The following is a 26,746-nucleotide window of genomic DNA, read 5'->3' as shown; positions in this document are numbered from 1 at the left end:
CCCTTTCCATGGGTTATCTTTTCACTTTATTGATAGTGTCTTGATGCATAAAAGTTAAATTTTGATGAAGTTCAATTTATTTTGTTGTTGTTTTCTGTGCTTTTGGTATTGTATCCCAGAAATCATTGCCAAATCCAGTGTCATGAAGATTTCTCCCGTGTTTTCTAATAAGTTTTATAGTTTTAGCCCTTATATTTAGGTCTTTGATCCATTTTGAGTTAATTTTTGTATATGGTATAAGGTAAGGGTCTAGCTTTAAGGCAGCTATTTTTATTGGTGACAAATTGTCACAAACTGGATGTGAAATAGAATTCGGAATTTGCTGGTGTTACAAATGTAGTGATGGGCTGGTATATAGCTGAGACACTAGTTTTATACTGTTGACATTTCCGAATGTGTTGGGAGTTCAGAGTAGTTGCACTGAGGCCAGATATTCTACGTGAACTGGGAAAATGGTTTGGGGACTCTAATGGCGACCGGGTCACTTTCACCAGGCCTCATTAGAAAATAACAGCATTTATGAATATTCTTACTTGGATTTGTCACTCACATGTTTTATTCTTTTACCATCAGAATAGCTAATGTGCATACATTCCTTTAAATATGTTCATAAGAACTAACTTGGGACAGTGATGATAGCTGTATAATATATGAAAACTTATTGGCGTCTCTGGTTTTACTAAGCTCAACTCCTTGTGGAAAAAGAAATTAATTATACTTTAAAAAAAATTTTTCAATTACAGTTGACATACAATATTACATTAGTTTCAGGTGTACAACATAGTTATTAGACATTTATATACCTTACCAATGATCGCCCCTACCTATAAGTCTAGTATGCATCTGAAACCATACATAGTTATTGCAATATTATCCACTATATTCCTACACTATACTTTACATCCCTGTGACTATTTTTGTAACTGGCATTGTACTTCTTAATCCCTTCACTTTTTTCACCCAGCCCCCTAACCCTCCTCCTATCTGGTGACCCTCAATTTGTTCTCTGTGTCTATGAGTTTGTATCTGTTTTAGTTGTTCATTTATTTTATTTTTTTAGATTCCACATACGGGTCCATCCATGTTGTTGCAAATGACAAGATTTCATTCTTTTTTTACGACTGAGTAATATTCCATTGGGTGTGGGACTTGCCTTTTCCACGTTTCCACCCCGTCTACCAGTCTCTACATGGCTTTTCTTAACTCCTTAGTTATGGGACTTCTGTTCAGGTTGTCTTCAGTTGGTTCTCAGTGGTGGTTGCTCTATGATTTAGTTGTAATTTTGATGTGGTCATGGGAAGAGGTGAGCACAGTGTTGACCTACTGCGCCATCTTGACTGGAAGTCCGAGATGAACTGTACTTATTAGTAGTGAAAACATCAGTGACGTTTCACGCTAGGTATAATTTTTCACCTTTCGCAGGGATTGAGGAATGATCTGAAAGCAGCTTTGGATAAGATCGATCAACAATACCTCAATGAACTTGTGGGGGGTCAAGAACCTGGAGAGGAGGACACACAGAATGATTTGAAAGTTCATGAAGAAAACACCACAATTGAAGAGTTAGAGGTAATTTCTCCACCCGCCTTACCCTCCCCTGTCATACCTTTCATTCCCTGGGGAAGATGGTTGAGTTCATCAGATTGTTCAGTTCAGAGCACACTGTGGTCTTTGGTCATTGTACAGGCCATTCTTTCATTTCATGCGTTTATTTATTCACTCCCTTTTTTCTCTCTCTCCACGCTCATTCTCCAACTTCCTGTGTTGAAATGTAATCATTCTAATATGTTTGATGTGTATCCTTTTGTTTGTCGGTGCTCCTCTTTGTGTGTATTTGTTTTTTATTTACATAAATGATATTGTACTGTGAAATTCTTCATTCTGTTTTTCACTTTTTTGCACTTTGAACTATGTTTCAATATCCAGTCTTGATGCCTTTTGTACGTCTAAACCTTTGCTTTTAACTGCTAAGTAATAGTTCATGCTCTGTGGCATTCACTGCCTTTGACTTTTGTTCCCCCGTAATGATGGACAACTGGATTGCTCCCAGCTCCCTATTACCACTAACAGCTTTTTGGTAAATAATCTTGTACATCACCCCTACGGACTCAGAAGTGGGATTGCTGGATTTGTATATGTTTGCCTAAGTACTGCCAAGTTGCTCTCTGGAATGGCTGTACCAATCTGCACCCTACCAGCAGTGTGTGAGTGTCGTGTATTCCTACGTTCCCTGCCAACACTTGGCAATCTTTTGCTTTCTAAATTTTGCCAGAGTGTTGAATGTGGAATGACATGTACAATCTTAATTAAAAAGCAGTGTTGATCATCTAAATATCTAGCTCAAGCAAAAAATATGGCCTATTTTAAATCTCTTAATATTATACTTAATAAAATGTAAACTGATAATTTTCTGTTTTCTTTTATTCCGGGCCCTTGCACATGTCACACTCTTCTGTGAGTGAGACCATAGTTGAGGAGGATGGCCTTTTAATTGTACCCACCTTGCCCAACACCTATCTATGGACCCTACATTGTATTGGAATAATTGGGGTGAGCAACCAGTTCTGGGCTGTTTTTTTCCTTTTCTTTTTTTTTTTTAACAGCTTTATTGAGAAATTCACTTACCATACAATTTACCAATTTAAAGTGTATACTTCACTGATTTTTAGTATAATCATCAGATAGGATGGTGCAATCATCACCAGAATCTAATTTTAGAACATTTTTGTTCTCTTGAAAAGACATACCCATTAGCAGTTGCGCCCCTTGCCCCCTCTTCGGGTTTTTGATTCATGAAAGATAACATTTTTCTAAGTTTAAATGGCTGATCAGTGAGTATTATTATTTTTAAACTTATGTAGAAGTTCTATTAGATTTTTAAATAGAAATTGGACAGTGTATGTAATAAAGAGCCATGTTAGACTGGTGTCGGTGCCATATCTGCAGGTGTTGCTCTTAACTAACGAGCGGAGTGTTGTTTTTCTTCAGGCATTGGGAGAATCTTTAGGAAAAGGTGATGATCATAAAGACATGGACATCATTACCAAGTTCCTGAAGGTACGTGCTTTTCGGCTAGGAACGGAGGACGCTTTGATTGGTTAACAACTGTTTTTATATGTTTGGATTATGAAGGGTTAAAGACTGGGAAGGGAAAGCTTGATAAACATTTCTGGCATGTGCACTGTTTATGATATTGCTATGCACGTGGACATAGAGCTTAATCAAAGACAATGTGTATTTACGTGGTTCGTGGCACTTTCCTTTAAAGCTGACATACTAATGTAAACACACAGAAAAGAATCACAGCAGTGGAGTGAACAAGAAGTTTGGGGAGTTCAGTTTTTTTTTTTTTTTTTTCAAACAATCTAGGAAGGAGTACAATGAGGGGAGGGTTCCAGAAGCTTTTATGAGAGGTGATGACAGTAAGGAAAGTTAGGAGGTGGAAAGGCATTGTCATTGAAAAAAGCAAGCACATCAGTAACCTTTCAGAGACTGTTCATTTTCTCAGGTCTACAGATAGCTGCTTATTCGTGCCATGATTAGTCATTCTGGCTTTCTTCTCAGCATTTCTCTGTTTAGTGGCTAAGACTGTATGCAAATCCCAGATTCATTTGAGCAGTTATTCACATATTATTTATGTTCAGGCCAAGAGATTTAAATGCAAGAAAGGTTTTTACTTGTATTTACAGTTTGAATACAACATATGCTTCATCAAGGTTCTGAATTTGGTGAGGATCTGATATGGAACTAGATAGGGCATGGGATCTAGTTATGAGCTAGAATTGTCTCTTAGAGGGGCAGCATCTCCTTGTATAGGATTCCATGGGGGACCGTCACCAGGGGAGTATGTGCTCCTCAGTCCTCACTGTTTCCCTGCCTCTAGAAAAGGTGCTCTTTGTACAGTTAAACCCCGGGGGGCACTAGGGTAGTTTTCTGGAGGGGGGAGCGGGATGGGGCATAGTTTCTTTTACTTCTGTTCCTTCTTTTCCTTCTTTCTCCTTCAGTCAGGCACTTTAGTGGAATTTTTAAATTGAATTGTAGCCTTTATTGCAAAAGGAGAAAGTCGAAATACTACAACATACTTGGAAGATTGCTTAAATATCACGGCACATATGGTATTATGGCTGATAATATAGGGGGGTTGAATTTTATGTAACAGAAATACAAATAAAAGTGTTTTCCACCAAATATTAATAGTTATCCATGTAATTTGATAGTTCTTTTTAGGGGGAATAGATTATCTTTGAGCTAGGAATGTATGTAGAATAGGGAAGTTTGTATGTGACTTGCCAAAGGTACTACATGAAAACATACATGACAATATAAGAAGAAATAGTTGATTAAAATATCACCCACTGATATTTAATCAGTCAAGGAATTGACTCTTAGGATGATAGTATACTGTTTTTTGTGTTAGAGAACTTTTAAACTTGTTGAACCACTGGGTGGCATTGTAGTCTAAATTTACCCATTCTTTCAACAGTTCCTTCTTGGTGTTTGGGCTAAAGAATTGAATGCCAGAGAAGATTATGTGAAGCGCAGTGTGCAGGGTAAACTGAACAGTGCTACTCAGAAACAGACCGAGTCCTATCTCAGACCTCTTTTCAGGAAGCTGCGGAAGAGGGTAAGGTGTCTTAAAAAATGCTTTTATTAACGGGTTCAACAAACTGAAAATATAAAATTAGAATAAATGCAGTCTGTAACTACACACAGTAGCTTCCAAAATTAGTTATGCTTTTTTTTCTTTTCCAGAATCTTCCTGCTGACATTAAAGAATCCATAACAGATATTATTAAATTCATGTTGCAGAGAGAATATGTGAAGGTACATTACCATACTGTGCATTGAAATTATGGTTATGAGCTTCTTTAGATTGTGTACATAATATGTTCATTTAGTGTTGGAGTATTTTACATAGGTGATTGAAGAATAGATGTGAAATGAATTAGTTGTAAAATAAACCTTTTATTTTCTGATGTATTGTCAGCTTCATTGTTGGGCATTGAAGATTAAACTTTCAGACCACACAGTGTGTTTAGTCATTTTTAAAGTAGATATAAAGATTCTTCATATCGTGGACTGGATTCATTTCATGAATGGCAGTGTTCATTTCATGAATGGGATTAAAGTTTGTAGATTGTTTCTGTGGGAAAATTTGTTCCAAGCCATAATCAATGTTAAGCAGATTCATTTCACAGGCCAGCTATAAAAACCCACTTAATCCATAATATAACTGAATTATTATACTAACGATACAATGGAATCTGACTACCCTTTGTACTTGTTTCTATGAGGAAATGTACCAGGTCAGGCTGCCAGTGTTCATCTCAGGACTGCAGCAGCAGCAGAGCCTTGTAAGGGAAGACCTTCCCCTTTCTCCAATATCTTTCCTCTCAAATGGGCTCTGGGAGGAGGTGCCATGGGGAAAGAGCCCTGGTGTCCAAGTGCTGCTGGGGTAGATTTTTGAAAGGGGAGAGTAGAAGGCTGTCAGTTGATGGGGGGGAATAAGAAGAGAAGAGCCTAATGCACCAGTAGTGAAGATTGGAAATGGGACATTGCTTGGTGGGCCATAAGCTGAGTGTGAGGCGGGGGGCTTCTGGTGGCCCATGGGCGTAGGAGTAGAGAATTTCGGTGCTGCAGTTCCAGTGACAGTTCCAGAGCAGTAAGTAGACAGGGCCCTGACAGAAGAGTGGGAATTGCTTATTTCTGTGTTCTGAGTATCTGTACTCATGAAAAGGGACTGCTGGCATTCCTGGGTGACTGGCTGATCTTTTTGATCAGAGCCTCATGCTAATGAGGCTGAAGTATTGTATTTACCTCCTCTATATGAGAGCCAGTTAGTTTTATCAAAGAAAATGTTTTTGTTTTATGGCTATAAACTTTATTCTTGCATAGTTTCTGTTAGCTGTACGGTGCTTACTAAGGACGACTGCATTGGAATGGGTGGGTACGGACACCATTGTGGCAGAAAGAATATCACTTGCTTTTCCCCTTGTTCATTTTTCTTGTTCTCTTATGTGAGAAACAGGTGAAAGTTTTATTTTGTATAAACTACAGAAAGAACAAAGAAACTTTAATAATCTACTTGGACAGTTTTCTTTGGAAATTTAGGGAAACTAAATATTGGAAATTTTTGAGAATCAGTGATAAAAATGTCCTTTTAAAATTATGCTTTAAAAAAATTGAGTAGAACAAATTGAAATCTATCTTTAGGGTAGAAATGATCTTCTAGTTATTCTATTTGTAGTACCTAAATTTTTAAAATCAACTCTGCATATCAATCACATAGGTGTTTGGTTTTTGAAACTAAAATCTCCTTGAAGCCTGGCTATATAGGCATCTCTAAAACCCTCAGGGCCTTTTAGAGTTTCCTTGCCTTCTGTTTTGTTTTTCTTCTTTTTCTTCCTCATAGGTTGCCAGGCTTGGTTTAGAAAAAGAGCCATTTGTCTTCATTGGTTTCTGTCTTTATGTTTCGTAGCTTTTATTGTAAGGTTCTTGGCAGGTGGGAGGCTTGGGGGGGCCAAAGTGAGCCGATCTCATCCTTTAGCTATTTGACTCAAGGGCCAGTGTTTAATCTCTGTTTACACATCTGCCGTGGACCCTGTGTAACAGTCCCAGCGCACAGAGCCCCCACTGCTCAGAGGTCTGCACTGCTGTGCAGGGAGTGAATGTGTTTTCAGGTTGAATTGTGAGAAAGCAGTGAGCTCTGTCTTCTGTGTGACCACCTGTGTAGAAGACTAGGTCGAAAGGGATCCAAACGAGAGTTTGTCAGGACATCAGATTACCTATCTGGTTATGCCAGATGTGAAATGCGTTAATGTGCAGTGCACAAAGGCTACAGAGGAAAGTTTGTCTCTACTCACACGTTTAGCTTTGGTTTCTGTTTTGCCATGGACGTTTGTGGTCCTGGGCAGGGCAGTCAGTCATCCGTATTTTAACTTCTTTTGTTTGATTAAGGAGAATGGTAATATTTTCAACATGCCCTAGAGATGGATGAAAATTACATCATAAAGAGCTGTGAAATACTTGAATTAAAAATTTGGACCAACACAATATTTTTGCTTGTCTGATCTCTCTTCCTAATCTTTTTTTTTAGGCTAATGATGCTTATCTTCAGATGGCCATTGGAAATGCCCCTTGGCCCATCGGTGTGACTATGGTTGGTATCCACGCCAGAACTGGTAGGGAAAAGATTTTCTCCAAGCATGTTGCACATGTTTTAAATGATGAAACACAGCGGAAATATATTCAGGTAAGCAGTTTGAGGGAAACAAATTTCTCTGGAGGACAACATTGTCCAATTCCCAAACTGTAAATTTTGAGAGCAGAAGAATTTTAGCAAATAGGACATAGCATGATAGGATACAAGTCCACTCTATAAATACTTGTATATGAGACATCTTCACTGAATAAAATTGAAACCTTTCAAGCTTCCTATGCAAGACAGGGTGAAGTGCTGTGCATTAATTTTCTTAGCATTAAATTAAGACTATTGCAGTTTGCTTTGCGAGTTTAGACAAGCAGCAAACTTAGAGTATTTTGCAGTAAATCCTGTTTTGTTACTTTCAAGGTGGATTTGACATTTACTAGGATAAAAAGGTATGAATAGTAAAAATTTTGCTTTAATGAATATAATTTTTAAGTAACGTATATCAACACTTCTCTACACGAATAGGTCTAAAGTGTTTATAGTTTATTTTCTTAAAGTTATACATGCCTCACATAAACTTGGCATGTTATTGGTTAAACTCTTAGTGGGAAAAAATAACTGTATTTTTAGGTTTTGCCAAATTGTCAAGAATCCCAGGTTGTGTCTGTTTGCTGGATGTTAATTCCAAAGCTTGAAGATGATACTCTGAAAGTTTACTTGAAATTTAAAATTCACTTAAAATGCATGAAGTGATTTCAGATTTTGTGCCAGAGAACAATCGTTACCATATTCATGATTTATCTTTTTGTATTTCAGTTCCAAGTGATAAATGTTAATTTGTGTTATGCTTTATTCACATATATTAGCATTTTAAAAAATGATTTCAACCTGACTCCCTGATATGAGCTGTAGAATTTATAGAGTTCAAATATACTTATGGAAATTTTAGGACATTTCCATTTTTTTTAATAGCTACTAGTGACTGTATTGAAGGTAAAAAGCTTTTACTTGGGAAAAAAAGTTGTTTGGCTTTAACAATAGAAAACAATTTTCAGTGATTAAATTTGCTAATTGTGTTCAACTATACTATGGCCAAAGCAATAGTGTGTATAAAAGTTCATATAATTAGATAACTGTTTTAAATAGCATTTCTGTTTTAAATTTCAAGTGCACAATTCTATAATACGTCATCTGCATATTGTGTGCTCACCACCTGTAGTCTAAATCTCCCTCTGTCACCATATATTTGATCCCCTTTCACTTCTTCATCCTCCCAACCCCTTTTCCCCTCTGGTAACCACCATACTGTTATCTGTGTCTATGAGTTTATTTCGTTTGTTCATTTTTTGCTCTGTTTTATATCCCACATATGAGTGAAACCATATGGTTCTTGTCCTTTTCCATCTGACTTATTTCACTTAGCATGATACTTTCAAGATCCATCTGTGTTGTTGCAAATGGCAGTATTTCATCCTCTCTTATGGTTGAGTAATATTCCCTTATGTATATGTACCGCGTCTTCTTTATCCAATCATTTGGTTGTTTCTGTGCCTTGGCTATTGTGAGTAATGCTGCAAGGAATATAGGGGTACATATAGCTTTTGCAAACAGATGTTTTAAAATTTTTTGGGTAAATACCCAGAACGGTATTGCTGGGGATTGCTGGGTCATATGGTAGTGCTAGTCTAAATTTTTTGAGGAACCTTCCAAACTGGTACATAGCAGTTGTACCAGTTTACATTCCCACCAGCAGTGGAGGTTCCTATTTCTTCACATCCTCTCTAATACTTATTTCTTGTCTTGTCGATAATAGCCATTCCAACAGGTGTGAGTGAGATGGTCTCTCATTGTCATTTTGATTTGCATTTCCCTAATAGCTGGTGAAGTTGAGCATCTTTTCATATAGTGTCTGTTGGCCATTTGTACTGTGGTTCCCTGAAAATAAGACCTAGCCGGACAATCAGCTCTAATGCGTCTTTTGGAGCAAATATTAATGTAAGACCCAGTCTTATTTTACTGAGACCAGGTATAATATGATATAATATAATACCGGGTCTTATATTAATTTTTGCTCCAAAAGACACATTAGAGCTGATTGTCCGGCTAGGTCTTATTTTCAGGGAAATAGGGTATGTATTCTTGGGAAAAGGGTTCAGATCCTCTGCCCATTTTGTAATAGGATTCTTTTTTTGTGGTGTTGTATGAGTTCTCTCTATATTTTGGATATTAGCCCCTTATCGGAGGTATTGCTTGTAAATATAGTCTCCATTTGGTTGGTTGCCTTTTTGTTTCGTTTATGGTTTGTTTTACTGTGTAGGGGCTTTTTAGTTTAATGTAATTAGTATTTGTTTTTAAAGCTTTCTGGTTTATATTAGAAACTATATAATGACCTATCCTACCTCCATTGTTCATCCTTTTAAAATGTTACCTTCTCATTTAAAAAAAATTTTCCTTTTTTCCCAAAATGATTAGGAAAAATTGATGAACATACTATTATTATATCTGAACTCTAGGAAGATGTTTGACCTAAACCCAGAACTCTCATGTGGACAGATATGGACATGCTAATACATACAATGAGGTGACGCAAAGCGGGTTGAGGGAGTACTGAGTAATGGATCCATGTCTACTTGGGTGACCTCAGTACTGACCTTTTCAACCTTTTAATGACTGATTTGTATGATTATTATTATTCAGAGAGGTATATTTATCAGATTTACAGACAGCGAGAAACTGGAAGGCATAGAGTGTGTGTTAAGAAATTGGCATTCTAGACATTCTTGACAGACTGAAGAAAAGGGCAGATTCTAAAAATATATTAATGCTTACCAAGGATGACCATAAAGGAATTTGGATGCAATAACCTAGTTGCTTGAGCATACAATTTGAGCAATGTATAAAAGAAAGAATTGTAATTTAGTGGACTAAAAGTGCAATAAAGTTAGTAATATATGGTCACTGGAAAGTTTAATGATAGCTTACATTATTACATAAGTAATAATGTTATTTAATATTACGTTCCATTATTAAACATAATGATTTCGTGTTGATTCCACAAGGCAAGAAGAGAGTTTACTGTTGTAGCCCCAGAGCCGAAAGCAGTACCTCCCCTGCTGACGGTGCGTGCTTAGTACTTGCTGAGAGACTGAGGATAGGACCAGAGTGTCCTTGAGCAAAGTTCCTTTGGTTGAAGTCTGGGTAAGAGTGTTATAGATAATGAAAGAGCTTTCTGGTGAAAGGGATTAAACCTGTCATATATGGTTAAGGACCAATTTAAGGTTCAGGAAGGAAAACAGATTTCTAATCAGTGTAAGGGAAAGTTTTTTTTTTAACATTTTATTTTTAAATAATTATAGACTCACAGAGGTTGCAAAATACTAAAGGTTGCAAAATACTATGAAGAAGCTTTTTAGCAGGTAGAATTGCCCTAAGATAGGAATAGGGCCACTTTGGAAAATATGGGGTAGATCCCCTACCACGTGATATTTGCAAACATCACGTTTTAACTGTTGCCTTTTCTGGTCCTTCCGGCCTTTAGATTTCTCTGATTCTTTTCTGCCATTTTCCTAGAGGTCATTGCTTAAACCTAAAGTTGTAACCTTGCATGCCCACGACAATCAGATGGTTACAAGTGAGCTGAGTGTTAAGAAACACCTGACCCTGTCTTGTTTTCCTACTTTTCATGTGGGTACAAATAGAAGTAGTATTTTATTTCTTCTCAGCTCTGCTATGAGATAAGTGGACGGTGCAAGCACTGTGTAAGTGTCAGGCAATACTTTGCCTTCGTCTTGTTGGAGTCACTTTAGCTCATTGTTACTTTGTAGGAATATGGTTCCAATGTTGCTCCGTCTTTTTTTTCTTTTTTATGAACTGCTAAAATCTTGGTTGTCTTTTTTAAAAAGTGGACATTCCTATTTTAAAAACAGCACCAAAAAGAAAAAAAGAAAGAAAGAAAAAGAAAAAAAAGAACATTGTATAAAGCCAAATAAAATCCCAGTTCATAATCTGTGTCATTAAAACCATGGTGCAGCTCAAGGCAAAAGAATGCTGCCGCCCTCATAGAATTTTATGAAATTCTTGGTTACAGTTAACTGAGTCATTGCCTAAGCTGTCTTATGAGTCTCCTTCTTGTTACTTTGGTATTTAGATGAGGTTGATTTGAATTATCCTTAAAAAGGGACAATTTAAATACATTATTTGAAATTTAAGTCCAGGATTGGCAAACCTTTTCTGAAAGGGTCAGATAGTATTTTAGGCTTTGCACTTCATAGGTCTCTGTCGCAGCTACTCAGCCCTGCAGCGGTAGTGTGAAAGCAGCCTGTGCCTGTGTTCCCTTAAAACTCCATTTATAAAAGAGGCTGGTGGCCTGTGGGCCAGGTTGCTGATCCCAGAAAATGTATAAACCTAAACCATTTCTACCTTAAGATATTTGCTGATGGGTAATGTGACAGTCATTTAAAAGGTAATTACTTTTTTAAAATGAGACAGAACATGCCTCCACAAACAGTGTAGTATGAAGTGTACTAATCTTCATTGTGGAGCTCAGTGATTCTTGACATTTGTAATATATATCATGACGTAGAACAAGATCTAGGTGAAGGACGTTTCTGGCAGTAGCCCGGAAGTCTCCTTCATGCCTCTTCCCAGCCTAAACTCCGCCTCCCGTCAGAAGGTAGGCAGTACTTGGATTTGTATCATTATTGGTTAATTTTGCCTGATCTTAGACATCATTTAGTGGAATCTTGCAATGTGTGGAATCATTTTCTTATTTAGAAATACTGGTGAGACATATCTGTTTTATGAAATATGGTAGAAAACAATTTAAGGGGCTAGTTTACTGAAACGTGATTTCATCTTTTGGTTTTATGTAAACCTCTACAGAATTTAAATTGGAAGTGTTTGAAGTGTTCCCTTTCTAACAAAAATTAAACACACCACAGGAAGGGTTTTCTCATCATGCAGATCAAAGAAAAGTTGTATAGCTTATTAGGTAATCTCAAATCTAAGGGTGAGATTTAAATTGATGGTAGAAACTTCAAGAACTTTGTTCGTTCTGCCAAATACAGATGTAGCCTTGGCCTAGATTTGGGTAAAGCTTCTTTTACACAGATTATAAGAAGCTGTTGATTATTTAGAGACTTTATAATTCAGTCATTTCAAGTTGTCTCTTGAAAAGGTTTGCATCTTGGGCGTCTTTTCTTGTCAGTAAAGAAGAGAAGGTAGAAAAGGTGAAATTGACATCAAGTGGCTGTTGCCTCTCCCGATCCCGTCTCCATCCTTCCTCACCTTGTCCTGTGCCCTGGAACCCTGACTTGCACGAGCAACCTTGACAGGCTCCCTTGCCCTCTGGCTTCTGATGGGGACAGGCAATGAGAAGAACTGGAAAGCATTTTGTAGGTGGGAGAAGAACGAGTTTGGGGTATTTATTTCCCTGGCTTCTTGCCTATAGAGTCCATCTGGGTTGAATGCACCTCTCCACGCTAGGCCATAGCTGCTCTCCAGCATTTTATCATTCCAGCATTTTATGTGCTCTCACATGGCTGTCTCCATGCAATTACCCTCTCTGGGTTTCGGTAATCATTCTCCTCCCGTGCTCCTTCAGAACTCAGGCTGGCCACCACTGCCCAGTACTGTCAGCTCTGGGGTACTATCTCTTACTGGTCCCAAGTCCTGCCCACTCCTTTGTAAAGTCTTTGGAACTGCTACCATCAGGTTATTCAGGTTGAGTGTACCCTTTGTTTCTTGCTGATATCCTCCCTGATATGCATAGATTTATTGATCTTTGTACTGTGTTACCACACAGATTTCTTTAGGGATTAGAAGATTAAGGAATAATATTCCCAGTAATCTTTCTTAAGCTTACACTGTTACAGAAGGCAAAATGTCTTATGTTATTCTTCTCTGGCAAGGTATTTTTCGTAAGCTTGTAAATTCCCTAGTAAAGATATCATTCCAGCATTTTATGTCAGTGTATTTCTGTCCATATTTCAGATTTTGGCAATGTCACCATTACCAAATTTATTTGCTCGTGGAATATTTATACACTTATAATATATTCATGTATTGCCAGAGTGATGTAGCAGAAACATTCATCGCTGCAATGAGCGGTCACAACTCCATCCATATGCAACACGACAGCATGGTTGGTGGTAAACAGCCCCACTCATGACATTATACGTCACACATTTGTGGGTCACACGGCTTCATGCTACTTCCTGGCGTTCTTGGGTAGGATAAACCATTTCTTATTTTTTTTATTTTAATTTTTTTAAAGGAGGATGCAGCTTGAGGGTGCAGTTCACAGTGGCCCATTGAATTGGCAACCTTGGTGTTACTAAGACCACGCTCTAACCAGCTGAGCTAACCAGCCACCCCCACATATGCCATTTCCTAAAGAGGAGTCACTGCGTGACAACAAACTGTCCACCCACTTAATACTCCCAAGCATATTAAAACAAATACTTAGAGAGAAATACTGCTACCATTTATCTTTCACATATATCAGCTTTTACTATCACAGAAAACCAGTGTTGGTGGAAACACATTTTGGGGAATGCTGATCTGAACTGTGTCATGCTTCTTTTTAGCTGTCAGCTTACTGATAGCAAATAGACATTTTACATGGGGTATTAAATCTTTTTTTTGCCAACCATATGCTTGAAAAAAAGTGAAAGCCTGGTAGTCAAATAAATGAAATCTTACCCCAAATTGGTTATTTGGCATAGATTTTTACCTACCAAAGCTAAGTAGGTGAGTGCTGTTTTCAAAATGGAATTATCACTTGAAATTATAATTTGTTGTTACTTTCTGTGAAATGATGAACCCTTGAACCGGAAATACATTCTCTTACAGAAAACACTTAGACAAGTGAAAAATGACAGCAGCGCTGTTTCTTTCCATAAACTATAAAAACAGATTAATTAGTCCCAAGTTAGTTTTCCATATTTTCCATTAAGTCCTGCAGATACTGAAAAGTTGTATACATTTAGTACTTGCAGTGGAACTTTTCCTTAGAAGCAGTGTGTACTTTATCTGCCATCATCCCAAGTGGCTAGGTCCAGATTAGTTATTTCACAGTCTAGAATGAATTATTTAGATGAATTCAACTTTAATGATATCCTTGTGTGAAAACAATTCTTGTAGACAGTATTTGAAAGACTGTCCTTTTTATTGCCTAACTATGGATGTTAGTTGAAATTGTAGAAAGTAACTTAATCATTAAGTACATATTTTTTGACCATGAGAATCCAAGTCAAATGAGTATTCCTTTAGTCTGAAGTTAGCATTAATTTTAAACTTAAGTATCTCATGTTAATTTATTCCTTTATTAGAACTTTGGCAGTTCCTTGACAGGATTTTTTTAAATAGCTAGATGGAAAATGTCACTGAATTTATCTCTTATTCTTCAGATTCTTAGGCTGTTCCACTAAATGGATCTGTGCTTTCATCTTTAAGACTTTGCTCTTACAGTTTGAACTAGTGACAGGTACAGAAATAATTTATTTAATAAAATGTTTTATTTATACAAAAATTACTTAAAAACAAAAATATCCTCAAGTTCTATTAACTAATGATAGCTTATAAAAGAAAAGGAAAATCTAGGTAACGAGTTTTGATTATAGTTCGGTTTGATTTTTAAAAGATTTTGTTTTCTGCAATGATAAAAATAAATTAGTGGATGCAGGTTATTGTTTTAATGTTCCTTCATTTATCTGGATAGAAACAACTCTCATTATCCAGAATTTGTATCCTATATTACATGGTATGATACACCAAACTGTATCTGTATTTGATATTTAATACCTTATCTAGAATATTCTAGAATGCTTTCAATTAGATTAAAAAAAAAAGAAATACATGTAACATAAAATTAACCGTCTTAACCATTTTTAAGTGTATAGTTCATAGTTACTTTTAATTGCAGAATATTTTTCTAGAAAGATACTGATTTAAAAAAACTTAATTTAGTTAAATATGGTATGGAGAAGTTATCAAGGAACCGTTCGTGTAGAATCTGGAAAGGCTCAGGACCTGGGGCTGTTAGGCGTTTCTAAAAGGCCAGACGCAGAGTGGGGCTTAAAACAAGGGGAGTGGTTGAGAATTAGGCTAAGTAGTCCAGAGGTTCCTTCTGCCCTGCACAAGTGGGCCTTCCCGCCTTTTTCCCACTCTGATAGAAAACGGGGTAACTTTCTGAGGGCTTTGTACCGCTCAGGAAGGGGTGATGCCATGGCAGAACTGAAGATTAAAGTGAAAGTCTGTGTATTGAGAAATGAAGCCTCTATTTCCTGTTCTCATGGGTTCCTCTGATGCTGGCAGCCAGGCTTTTAATCCCAGTCAGGAAATTGAAGGTTTCTTCCCGGTGAACTGACCCAAAAGAAAAGATCTAAATACTACATTTAGTATTACTCCAATGGAAAAACTAGCTTACTGCCATATTATCCTAAAATGAAGTTCCATTGACAAGTCCTGCCTGTTCAGGGAGTTTCCTTTAGCTGTTTAGCACCTTACCCAAAAATGTGAATGTTTACCTTATTCAGATGCTCAGACATGTTGAGACCAGAACCCACACACAGAAAAGGAAGAGTTTGGAGAAACACTTACAGTATAAGGCACAGACAAAAATGCCCTTCAATTCAAAACGTAACATCCTTAGATAAGAGTGTAGCCATGAAATATTAATAAGAACAGTGTGCTACAAAAAAATCCAGAGAATCAAAATGAGCTCTTACAAGTTAAACATTATAGCAGAAATTTAAAAATTAAATAAAAGCGTTAGAAGATAAAGTTGAGGCAATCTCAAAAGTACGAAAGAGAAGAAAATGAGGGAGTCGATGTATAAGGTCTGTAACCATTCAAATTCCAGGAAAAGGAGAACAGAAACTGGAGGGTAAGAAGTAAAGAATTAATGCAGGCAAACTTCCGGGAGCCGAAGGACATGAGATTCTAGTATGAAAAGAAGAGCTTACTGAATACATAGCAGGTGAATAGGAAAGACCTCAAATAATGAAATATTGGAGGATAAGCATAAAGAGATTTTTAAATGCTTCTACAGGAAAGAAACAGTACAGGAAAGAAAGTCTCAGGGATTAAATGCCATCATACTTCTCATTAACAGTACTGGAAGCTGGAAGACAGTGGAACAACACTTTGCAATAGCAAAGGAAATAATTTCCAACTCAGAATTCTGTTTCCATCTGAACTATCAATCGAGTATGAATGAATGTAGAGTAAATATATTTTCAGACAGGTAAAGTTTCAAAAATGCCTTCTTCCATACCCGTTCTCTGGAATTGTCATCATCATAGCTAACACTTACATAGTACCTACTATGTGCTTCAGTTCACCACGTTAGAGCAACAATATGAGGTTGATATTATGATTTCCCTGTTGTATAAGTGGGGAAACCAAGGCATAGAGAATTAAGTTCCCGAGACCACATAGCTAGTAAGTGGTGGAATTGGGGTTTGAACCTGAGTTGTCTTAACTCCAGTATGTTCCATTGCCTCTACCTAAGGATATGCTCCACCAAAGCGAGGGAAACAAACAAAATAGCTACAGGAAATGAGAGCCAGCCCAGGAGCAGGGAAAAGGAGCTCCCAGGTTGAAGGTGAAGGGATGCTCTAGGACCGTAGCGGGACGAGGAGGTCCAGAAGCCAGTCGGTCTGGACTGGAACAGATAGAGTGCTCCAGGAAGAAAATGGGACAGATACACTCCCAGATGTGTTTCATCGTATGGAGAGTCATCTGCCTGTTGGAGAATGAACTGTGATCTCTTCATAGAAGAGCAAGAAGATGAGGGAAAATATCTATGAAAAGAGATATTGCTATAATATACGGTGGGCTCTGTTTTGAAGAGGATTTACCTTATGAGGTAAATCCTGAATATTGGCGTTCACTAAGAATTGTGATTTGGAGAGGATGGGGAGAGAGAGTTTAGGTGTGTGCGTGCTTATGTGGGGCCAATGCACATGAAGTAAGAGAATCAAATCCTCAGCTTTCATAGTCGGAAGTCAGTAGATAAAAAAATAAAAACAGAAGTAAATCAAGCACTGTTAGCGCAGTATTTAGAAATATGGCAGTAAATACCTTAAGAAACACTTAAGAGATTTGAAGTGGCTCCTCTGGGGCACTGGATTTGAGATTGGAAAGGGTGAGGCAGAGGACTGGTATTATTTGATATGAGAACTACATGATTTAGTTAATAATGTAATAACTATGTACAGTTCCAGGTGCATACTAGACTAGTCAGGGGTGTCATTTCTTAATTATATAAATGTCTAACCACCATGCTGTACATCTGAAATTGATATAAAATAATATTGAATGTCAACTGTAATTGAAAAAGGGGGGTGGAAGGTGAAGGGGTATAAGAGGTTCAAATTTCCAGGTATAAAGCAAATAAGCCATGGGGAGGTAACATACAGCATAGGGAATATGGTCAATAATATTGTGATAGCGTGGTACGATGTCAGGTGGTGCTGGATTTGTTATGGTGATCACTTCTTTAGGTGTATAATTGTTAAACAACTGTGGCGTACACTTGAAGCTAATATAAGGTTGTATGTTAGCTACATTTTAATAAAAATCTTCAAAAAGATAAAAACAATACACACAAAACATGGAATTACCCTTGACTTTTCTCTCTGTCCCAGCTCATCTCCTATCATCCTATCAGCAAACCTTGATGCTTCTATATTCAAAGGACATCTGGAATCTGATCCCTTCTCACCACCTCCACTGCCACCACGTGGGTCCAGCCACTCTCCTCTCATCTGGATCATTGCAGTGTCTCCTCTGTGGTCTCTGAGCTTCTGTCCTTGCCCCTTTTCAGTCCGGTATCTGCACAGCACCCAGAGTAATCCAGCTCCATCACAGCCCAGAGTATGTCTCTGTCTTGCTCAAAGCCCCCCAGCGGTTCCCTGGTTCACTTGGAGTAAGAGCCAGAGTCATTCCAGCTGTCCCTCCGCCCCGCCCACCTCCACATACACCCTCTTTCCTCCTTTACTTTTCTCCATAGCACTTCTCATCTTACATAGTAGGTATTTTACATAGTTGTTTTGTTTCTTGTCTGTCTTCCCTTATCAGAACTTAATCTCACCAAGGGTGGGTTTTTTTTTCTGTTCCCTGCTGTTTCCTAGAGCTTAGAATAGTGCTTGACGTATAGTAGGCGCTGAATAAAGATTTATTAAATAAATGTATTGCTTTCATAAAAATAAAAATTATATTTAAAAACACCACCAGTTTTTAAGAACTATTTGCAGTAAGCTAAGCCAAGCAGCTCATTGTCTTTCTGGTTTAAGCATCCACAAGCAATTGAAAATGAAAATCCTGAGGGATCTAATTGAAAAGATTTGTTTCCATTTGGAAAATAACCATATGCTGCCCTGAGATTACTACGCCTCTTTAAAAATCTGTGCTGTGTACTGTCACTCCTTATTGCCAAAATTTATTGTAATGTAAACTATTTAAGATTCAGACTGTTGATTTTCAAACCTTTTGGCAGCTAAGATTTCAAGCAGGATATTAGTATTTATTTTTAAATCATAGACTCTGCTTCATGAGGGTAAATAAACATCACAGATATCTTCTATAAGCAGCAAACACTTAAGATTTCAGTTCTTGCAAGGAAAATTACCTCCAGAAGTCTTAACATCAGTTTGCTTTTTATTTGCTCATCATAATTCTTGCCATGTTTTGCTGCTGATTAAAGCTATTTGTATTTCATCAGGGTGTTTTCTTTCTTAGCTTTGCCTCTTTTCTCACCTATTCCTTCAGGAAACTTCAGATGCCAAATTAGTGATATCACCTATATTTCCATGGCTACAGATCACAATTCTGCATACACATGATTAGAATTCACAGCAGGAGAAGCTGGATTGTAAGAAGGAATGGCCTTTATCTAAAGCAAATACTTGATTAGTGCAGAGAACAAAAAATGAGGAGCAAAGCAAATTATGTGGTCTTTCATTGCACTGCCTGCAAAAGTCTTTCTTCTTGGATATCAGCTGGAAGATAACCTCCCCCCACACTTCCAATTCTTAAACAGCATAGTATGGACAATCTTTGAATCCGCCAAGGACTTGAAGTAAAATGTTTGAAAAACATGTTTCTCTGATGTTGAATCTGTGAGATTGTAGCTCATTTTGTGGAAGTAATTTACATTTGTGTTGTCTATTTACTATGGGACCAAAGAGATTTTGCAGGAACTTTTGTTATTTGTTTTGTTTTGTTTTTGGTGGTTTCACTGAGCTTAAGAGTTGTTTGAATACTTAGGTGATTAGAGAAGAGTTCTAAATGCTTAGTGGTATTTCCGGTAGCTGTTATATCAGCAACATTTCAAGGCAGCTTTTCACCTTTCCTCCTTAGACTTCCAGATGTGCTCTTCTGTTGCTGGGTTGTGCAGTTACAGCCACATACTCTGCTTTTCATTTTAGGTCATCAAGCTCTTTTTCTTTTAAGAGCAGATGATATTTTATTGCATTATTTTGAGGAAAGAAAATGATTTTGGGGGGAATACTAGTTAAGTACCAGGCAGAGTGCTAAATTCACTCTCATATTTAATATCTAATGCAGGCCTCAACATAGTCAACCTTTGGCCGCTGATGGTATTTCATTGCTCTTCTTATTGTGACAGGAACTGGGTGATTTTAATTTTTGTGAACCCAAGTTGAGAAACCTTAAAATAATCTGTGCCAAAATGTCTTTGGAGGGCATTAAAATTAAGTGCTGCTGTTCTTTGTTGTTATTTTAATGACTATAATCAATATTGCTGTAGATACATAGTTTTCTATACGATATTTGACAAAGCGTCTCCTTGTAAACAAGGACATTTGTAGGCTGATAGATAAAACAGTTAATAGGACTCCCTGATGGTTGCAGAACTCTTCCCAGACTTGTCTGGAGAGATCGAGAGTGGCATGGCACAGGTGTGTGCCTTTGTCCTGACTTGGGACAACGACTTAGAGGCACTGGTGGATGAGAAAGCTAAGGGGAATAACTGAAAACGAAATGCCAACTAAGGGTTTTAAAAGATCACAGACTGAAGGATGTGTTGAAAGGGACTGAATGAATTTTAAGAGTGATAATTCTTGTCATCAGGTAAAAGTATCACTATAAAGTTATAGACTCGTAAGAACTGGCCTAATTACAGAAGAGAGAGATTGGTCATTTCCTTTTTCACAAATAATGCTGCCATGTTATGTGTGTATTTCTGAGCAATATATTTTAACTTGCTTTTGAGTTTTATTAAAATGGTATTATACTGTATACAACCTTTAGCCACTTGGTTTTGACATTTAACATTGTTTCCGAGATTAAAATATATCAGTTGTTCTCCCCATCTGGACCGTAGAACACAGAGGATGACCTGAGTGCCTGTTTTCTCATTTCCGTCAATGATGGCACATATGTCCCACGCTGTAGGTACACAGGAGCGGAGCTGTCTCATTGCGTACAGTGGATGCTTTAGGCTAAGGCAGTGGGTTTGAATTCTCTTCTGGAACTTGGTGGAGAAAAACTGACTTGTTACATGTAGCTCTAGTTAATTCATTTTGACTGCTGTAAAATGTTCCATCGGTGAGCATATTTACACTTACGTATTCTCCTATGAGGAACATTTGGGTTGTTTCCAGTTCTTTCAATACAGTTATTGTGAACAGTTCTGCTGTGACCATCTTGTACATATCTGGGTGCGCTTGAATGAACATTTCTCGGGGTGCACATCTGCGTGCTGGGGACTGCCACATTTTAGTGGGGAGCTTGGTAAGCTGGAGTGAGTACTGAGGAGGGCAAGTAAGAATAGTTTAACTATATCACAACCAACCTTTATTTTCCTTATTTTCTTAGGGATTGAAGAGGTTAATGACCATTTGCCAGAAGCACTTTCCTACAGATCCATCGAAGTGTGTGGAGTACAATGCACTATGAGACCTGCCAATGGTGTGTGTAAATACCAAGAAGAAACTTCCGGGAGCATGGTGTGGACCTTGGAATTGCAAACAGGATGAGAGAAGAAACGTGGTGTTTCTGGACTCTGAAGTCTACCTAATGCAACTCCTGGTTTTAGGAACTGTGCTGGCTCTCATATCACATTGGCCCGCAAACTGGCTTCTGTGTCTTGCTTTTATCTTAAATAGTCAAACAATTAAGTTTGAAAGGAATTTTCCCCATAATTTAAATGTGTAGCCCACAGGCACAGAAGAGGATTTAAAATGACTCTTTCCCTCTAGACCTGAAAGTCGCAGTTAGATGCTTTAAAAGGAACAGTTGAGGAGGGACTTAATTGTTCCTGTAAAATATGGTGATTTTCACTTGTCTTTTATGTTGTATTTTTAGAAGATATTTTTATATATTTCAACAAAAATATGGAAGCAGTTAATGAAACTTTATAGTCCTTAAGTGTTGCTGAACTTTTGCCATCTTGCAATAGAATTTGAATGCAAATGTTATTACTCTTAACTCAAGTGTTCTTTTTCTTGTGTTTCAAAGCTTGCTTTTATCTTCTATGGAGTATAAATTTTTGTGTTTGTCATCTCTCGGGACAGATAGAATTAACAGGAAATAGAAGTTTGAAAAGCAAAGGTGGTATATTATACAAACAAAAGTTTAAATTAAGTCACCCCAGTGCATCAAGGTCAAGGTGGGGAAATGGATTGTCAAGCCAGCCATGAATGGGGACATTTTCATGCTGCTGGGGCTTCCTAGACAAGGACCGCCTGCACGTGCCATCCTCTTGAGATGGTGGGCTGCCTTCTCACGTCCGTCCCGCCGCGCTGCAGAGAAAGGTGCCTGAGACAGGGGGTCCCGGGGCCCATTTCCCACAGATGAGGACTTCTGAATCTGGCAGTGTTATACCCAGATAAGTGTGGTGAATCACTGCGCTTTGAAGGTTGAGAAGACTCAGGTAGTAGAGGAAGGTGGTAAATAGAATGTCACCTGACCAGGTGGAGTGGTGATATTAGAGTGGTAAGAATGGGGCTCCGATGTGAGAACTTCTTAGCCGCAAATTTCAGCTCTCCACCTACTGACTGTATCACTGTGAGTCACCTAATGTTTCTGAGCCTCAGTTTCCTTACCTGCAAATGGTTGTTACTAATAGTAGTACGCACCTCATAGCATCATTGTTGTGTTTAAGTAAAAAAAATGCTCAGCACACTGCTTGGCAAATAAAAAGAGCTCAGTAAATATTCGTCCTTGTGTCCTTGTTGTTATCAGTAGAGTGAAGCCAAAGCAGCTGTCATGAGCGCCATGAGGCAGTGAGTGCTCACATAGTGATAACCGTGATGGTGGTGTTAGTAGCAGCAGCGGTAATAGTGGAAACGTTTCCTATCTGTGGGCTCCGTGGTGCTCCCACTTTCAGCCGGTTCTGACTTTGGTAGGTAGAGGCTGTGGGACCTGGTCGGCGGCATGGGAAGTTGTGTGTAGACACGCAGTCACTTATTCTGGCCCCTCTTAGCAAGACTCGAAAGCTGGCGTGGCCACGTGTGGGCTTTGGCTGAGCCTGTCCGATCGTTTCTGCTGGATATTTGCATGATGGTGGCTGAGGCCTGCCGCAGGTTCCTCGCCCCCTACCCTACCCGGCTCCCCGTTCTAGAAACCGTTTCTCATGATTAAAATTGGTTAGAAATTAGGGAGCTACTAGGGCAAATGAGGCACACTTTCGTAAGATAAGACAATCTAGGCTTTTTGTTATGTAGTCTTGTTATATAGGACTTGTTTTTAAATATTGTTGAATGAATACTCCCCCAATACTTTTTGTTTATTCACTATCAGGCCACAGCATGGTAGTCAATTAATTTCACGTTGTCTTCCTGTTTGCTGTTAGTTAATATCGCATATAAAGAAGACACTGCATTATGTGACAGCAGTACCTTCTAAGATTGATCAGTATGGACAGATGGTTTAAAAAAAGAATGGTAACAGTTTCTACACGCTGTGAGTGTTAACTATTTGGGCTGTGGGAGAGGGAGGCGGGCTCAGAGATGTGGCTCCCCTCACACACATTTCCCATTTCCTTGAAACGAAAGATTCAGATGACTACAAATATGTGAATAAGTAAGAAAAGACCTCTTGCATTCTCCAAATCATGAAAATTTTAGTTCAGCTCATACGATGTTCAGTTTTTAGCTCTTTCTGAAACAAAGATGTATCTTTTAAAATCAATTCCCAATCCTGAAATAACTGTGTTCTTCCCTTTCTTTCTACCCAGCTCCCCAGACTCATATTCAAAGGAGTTGTGTCTTCTGGATTCAAATTTAGTAAGACATTGCTTTTCCCTCAGCAGGACACACTGTATTTCCTAGCAGTGTCCCTGCCGACCGTGAAGACCCAGCAGTATTTTTCAGCATTACAGCAGAGCCTGCGGCATGCTGGAAGTCGTGGCTGCATTTTCAGTCCGGGGAAAATGAGGAAAAGAAAGCCGAGGTCAAAGATAATTGCCACATAGTAGGCGGGGGAGAGAAAAAGGTCCGGATCTTGTAGGGAGACAGGGGTCCTGAGAGACCGGAGCTCGGAAGGCAGCTGTCACTAATAACAGACCTTAGGGGTCTGTTGCGTGCTCTGAACCCCAGCATTTGGAAGGACAGGAAATAGAGCTGATAGCAGCACACTTCTTACTGTCAGGTCCTTCCTTCTGCTGACTGGCTGACCTCTAACACTTCAGTGTGTCCTGGGATTTGACCTCAGTAAATACTTTAGAAATACAACTGTCTTCTTATTTGAAAGAAAGCAGCCATTTATTCTGAAAGTAAACAGCTTGGGAAAGACTTAAAAAAACAAAAAACAAACATGTTTCAGAGTCTTGGGTAGATTTGAATTTGGGGATTGCTATCCCGGGCTCCTTTTCAGCCATACAGTAATCCCCATTAATACTTCTTAATATAGAAGGTAGTAGAACTAAGTGGGGTTGTTTCAGTGAAAGGGGAGCATGAAGTCGAGACGTGGCTCTTTGCTTTGTGTGAATGATGTGAAGAGCATAACTTAATGGATTATGCCGCCCCCTGCTCTATCCTCCCCCAGTATACTCCCATGGAGATGCTGGAAGAATAAATCTATCCCATAGAAATTCACGGTATGGAGCATATTGGGAGTCTTGAACTGAAAGCACTTTCTCACGGCATATTTATGTAAGAGCTTCCAGCTGTCCAGAGTGAGGAGCCAGCTCCAGTCCCCCGAGGGTCACTGTGGGAACACTGTTATGGCAACTGGTTTTCATCACAGACTCTGCAGCTAGATTGGCTGAATTATAACCACACACTAGCGCTTTAATGGTTAACAGTAACCTTAAAATCTTTTGAAATTTAAAAATAAGTTCTGGTGGTGTGGCCTAACTAGGAGGAATGCAGTGTGGCTAACAGCAGCAGCTGTGGTGTGAGCCCACCCCATTCAAGATTTTGGAACCATGCTCATTTAAAAAAAATGTGTTTTACGTTTACCCCAAAGAGTTCAGTTATGAAAGCATTGATTACTTATTATTCTCATTGTGAATTTTGGGGGACTTCATACAACTTGGCTTAAACTAATTCTTGTGTTGCAGATAATGGTTAGTCTGTTTAACCAGGCCATTTCCTTTTGTTTAGTCTCTCCTCCCTGTCCTTAAGCACCAGTTGTGAAGACATTCAAACTTAACACATACTGTAATCGTGGAGAAGTTTGGAGCTACTTTTTATTTCTTTGAATGTCACTGGTGATCTCAGGTCCATTTACAGAGCTTCTTTTTTATTTTTATTTTTATTTTATTTTATTGGGGAATGTTGGGGAACAGTGTGTTTCTCCAGGGCCCATCAGCTCCGGGTCGTTGTCCTTCAGTCTAGTTGTGGAGGGTGCAGCTCAGCTCCAAGTCCTGTCACCGTTTTCCATCTTGCAGGGGGCACAGCCCACCATCCCACGCGAGAATTGAACCGACAGCCTTGTTGAGAACTTGCACTCTCACTCTAACCAACTGAGCCATCCAGCTGCCCCTCCGGAAGCTCAGCAGCAGCTCGTTGTCTTCAATCTAGTTGTGGAGGACGCAGCTCACTGGCCCATGTGGGAATCAAACCGGCAACCCTGTTGTGCAGAGCTCGCGCTCTAACCACCTGAGCCATCCAGCCTCCCTTCCGGAAGCTCAGTGGCACAGAGCTTCTTACCACAGCAGGCCAGAGTCGTTTGCACAGTGTGCTCTCCCTGCCATTCTGGACTCCAGGTTTTATAACTTGCCAAAACCAAATTGCCCTTGCTGTCAAACTGCTCTTCCTTTAAGACTTAGGAGAGAGACATTCTGAACCATTCGTGTTGTAGTCTGAGCCTGGCTTAAGAGTTTCTGCCATCCTATGAAGCAGGAGAGTAAAGGTCTAGCTTTTGAAACTTTCTGACCACAACTCAACAGTAAACAATAGCAAATGAAGAAGACCCAGTATTACATACATATGTGCATGTTTTTGTGAAACAAAAGTGCTTACGATACTATGTGCAATGCATTCTTATATTTTTTTTTCTATTGTGTTTCTTTAAAAGATATGATGGTTGGGACTCTCTAAATTGACTTGCAACCCATTAATGCGTTGTGACCAGCAATTTGAAAACCACCAATTAAAAGAAATTACCATCAGAGTTAAGGAAAGAAATGACCTGGTAGATGAATTCAGGGCAAAAGGACTCTATAATTTCTTTTATACAGAGATATAGAGTTAACACGTAGCTCTCAAGGTTAGTGTGAAATTCAGCAGATTATAAAACCTTGAGTACTTCAAATGCTCAATACTTTTGATGCAGAAATTCTTAGGTTTCACATGAGGAGACTCCATAGAGGGAGAGAGGAAGAACCAAGACAAGCAGCATATAAACCATTTGTAAAAAAATTGTCAGTGACGATAGGTGATTTACCTTAGGCCGGTTGTAAATTGTGTAAAGCAAGATTAAACAAGGTATTGTAAAATAAATGGGAGGTCATCTAAAGTATGAGATGGGGTTAAGGCACAGAGAGATATAAGGAATCCAGTGTTATGTATCAAGTATCTCCTGAGGGTTTGTTCAGCCCACTGAAGATTATTGCCCAAGATTTGGGGAGGGCTAGATTACATTTATTTTCATGTAAATTTTTTATTGAAATAAAACATCTATAGAGAAAAGTGTACACATCAAAAGTGTACAAAACCACATCATGATACATTTTTCAAAGTAAATGTCTCCCAAAGTAATTAGCACCCGAGTCAGCACAAAGTTGAGAACATTTCATCCCCCAAAAGAAACCCCTAGACCCATTGGGAGTCATTCCCAGCATGGCTTAGTTTGCCTAGTTTTCAATTTGCCCATTTATAAATGGAGTCAAAGAGTAAGCTTGACTTCTTTTATCTTTCATTTCTTTGTCTCCATTTTTGGTTCTGATATTCATCCTTGTGTGTAGTTGTGGTTCATTCACTACTGTTTCCCACCTATTATCCATTCTGTAGATGAACATTTGCATTGTTTCCAGTTTATGTATGAACATGATATACATTTTTTGTGAACATAAATTTCTGTAGGGTATGTACCAGGTCGTGAAATTTCAGGGGCACAGCATATGCATTTTTTCAGCTGTAGAAGACACTGTCAGAGAGTTTTCCAAGGGGCTTATGTATA

General features: G+C 38.5%; 1 protein-coding gene across 3 annotated transcripts in view; it reads left to right on the top strand.

Annotated features, from left to right (window-relative positions):
• The window catches only part of PRPF18 (pre-mRNA processing factor 18), a 53,595-nt gene extending 31,262 nt beyond the window's left edge, over positions 1–22,333 (top strand). For all 3 annotated transcript variants that reach the window (XM_081044155.1, XM_081044156.1, XM_081044157.1), the window contains 6 exons: positions 1,423–1,569; positions 2,989–3,057; positions 4,484–4,624; positions 4,753–4,824; positions 7,097–7,252; positions 20,996–22,333. In XM_081044155.1, coding sequence (XP_080900281.1) covers positions 1,423–1,569; positions 2,989–3,057; positions 4,484–4,624; positions 4,753–4,824; positions 7,097–7,252; positions 20,996–21,076 — 666 coding nt within the window. In that variant the 3' untranslated portion in view covers positions 21,077–22,333. The remainder of the gene's footprint in view (positions 1–1,422; positions 1,570–2,988; positions 3,058–4,483; positions 4,625–4,752; positions 4,825–7,096; positions 7,253–20,995) is intronic.
• Positions 22,334–26,746: the final 4,413 nt, after the last annotated feature.

This window comes from Rhinolophus hipposideros (genome assembly GCF_964194185.1).
Source record: "Rhinolophus hipposideros genome assembly, chromosome: 1".
NCBI classification, from domain to species: domain Eukaryota; kingdom Metazoa; phylum Chordata; class Mammalia; order Chiroptera; family Rhinolophidae; genus Rhinolophus; species Rhinolophus hipposideros.
The sequence above is the reverse complement of the archived record's forward strand: the minus strand, read 5'-3'. Positions and strand labels throughout refer to the sequence as shown.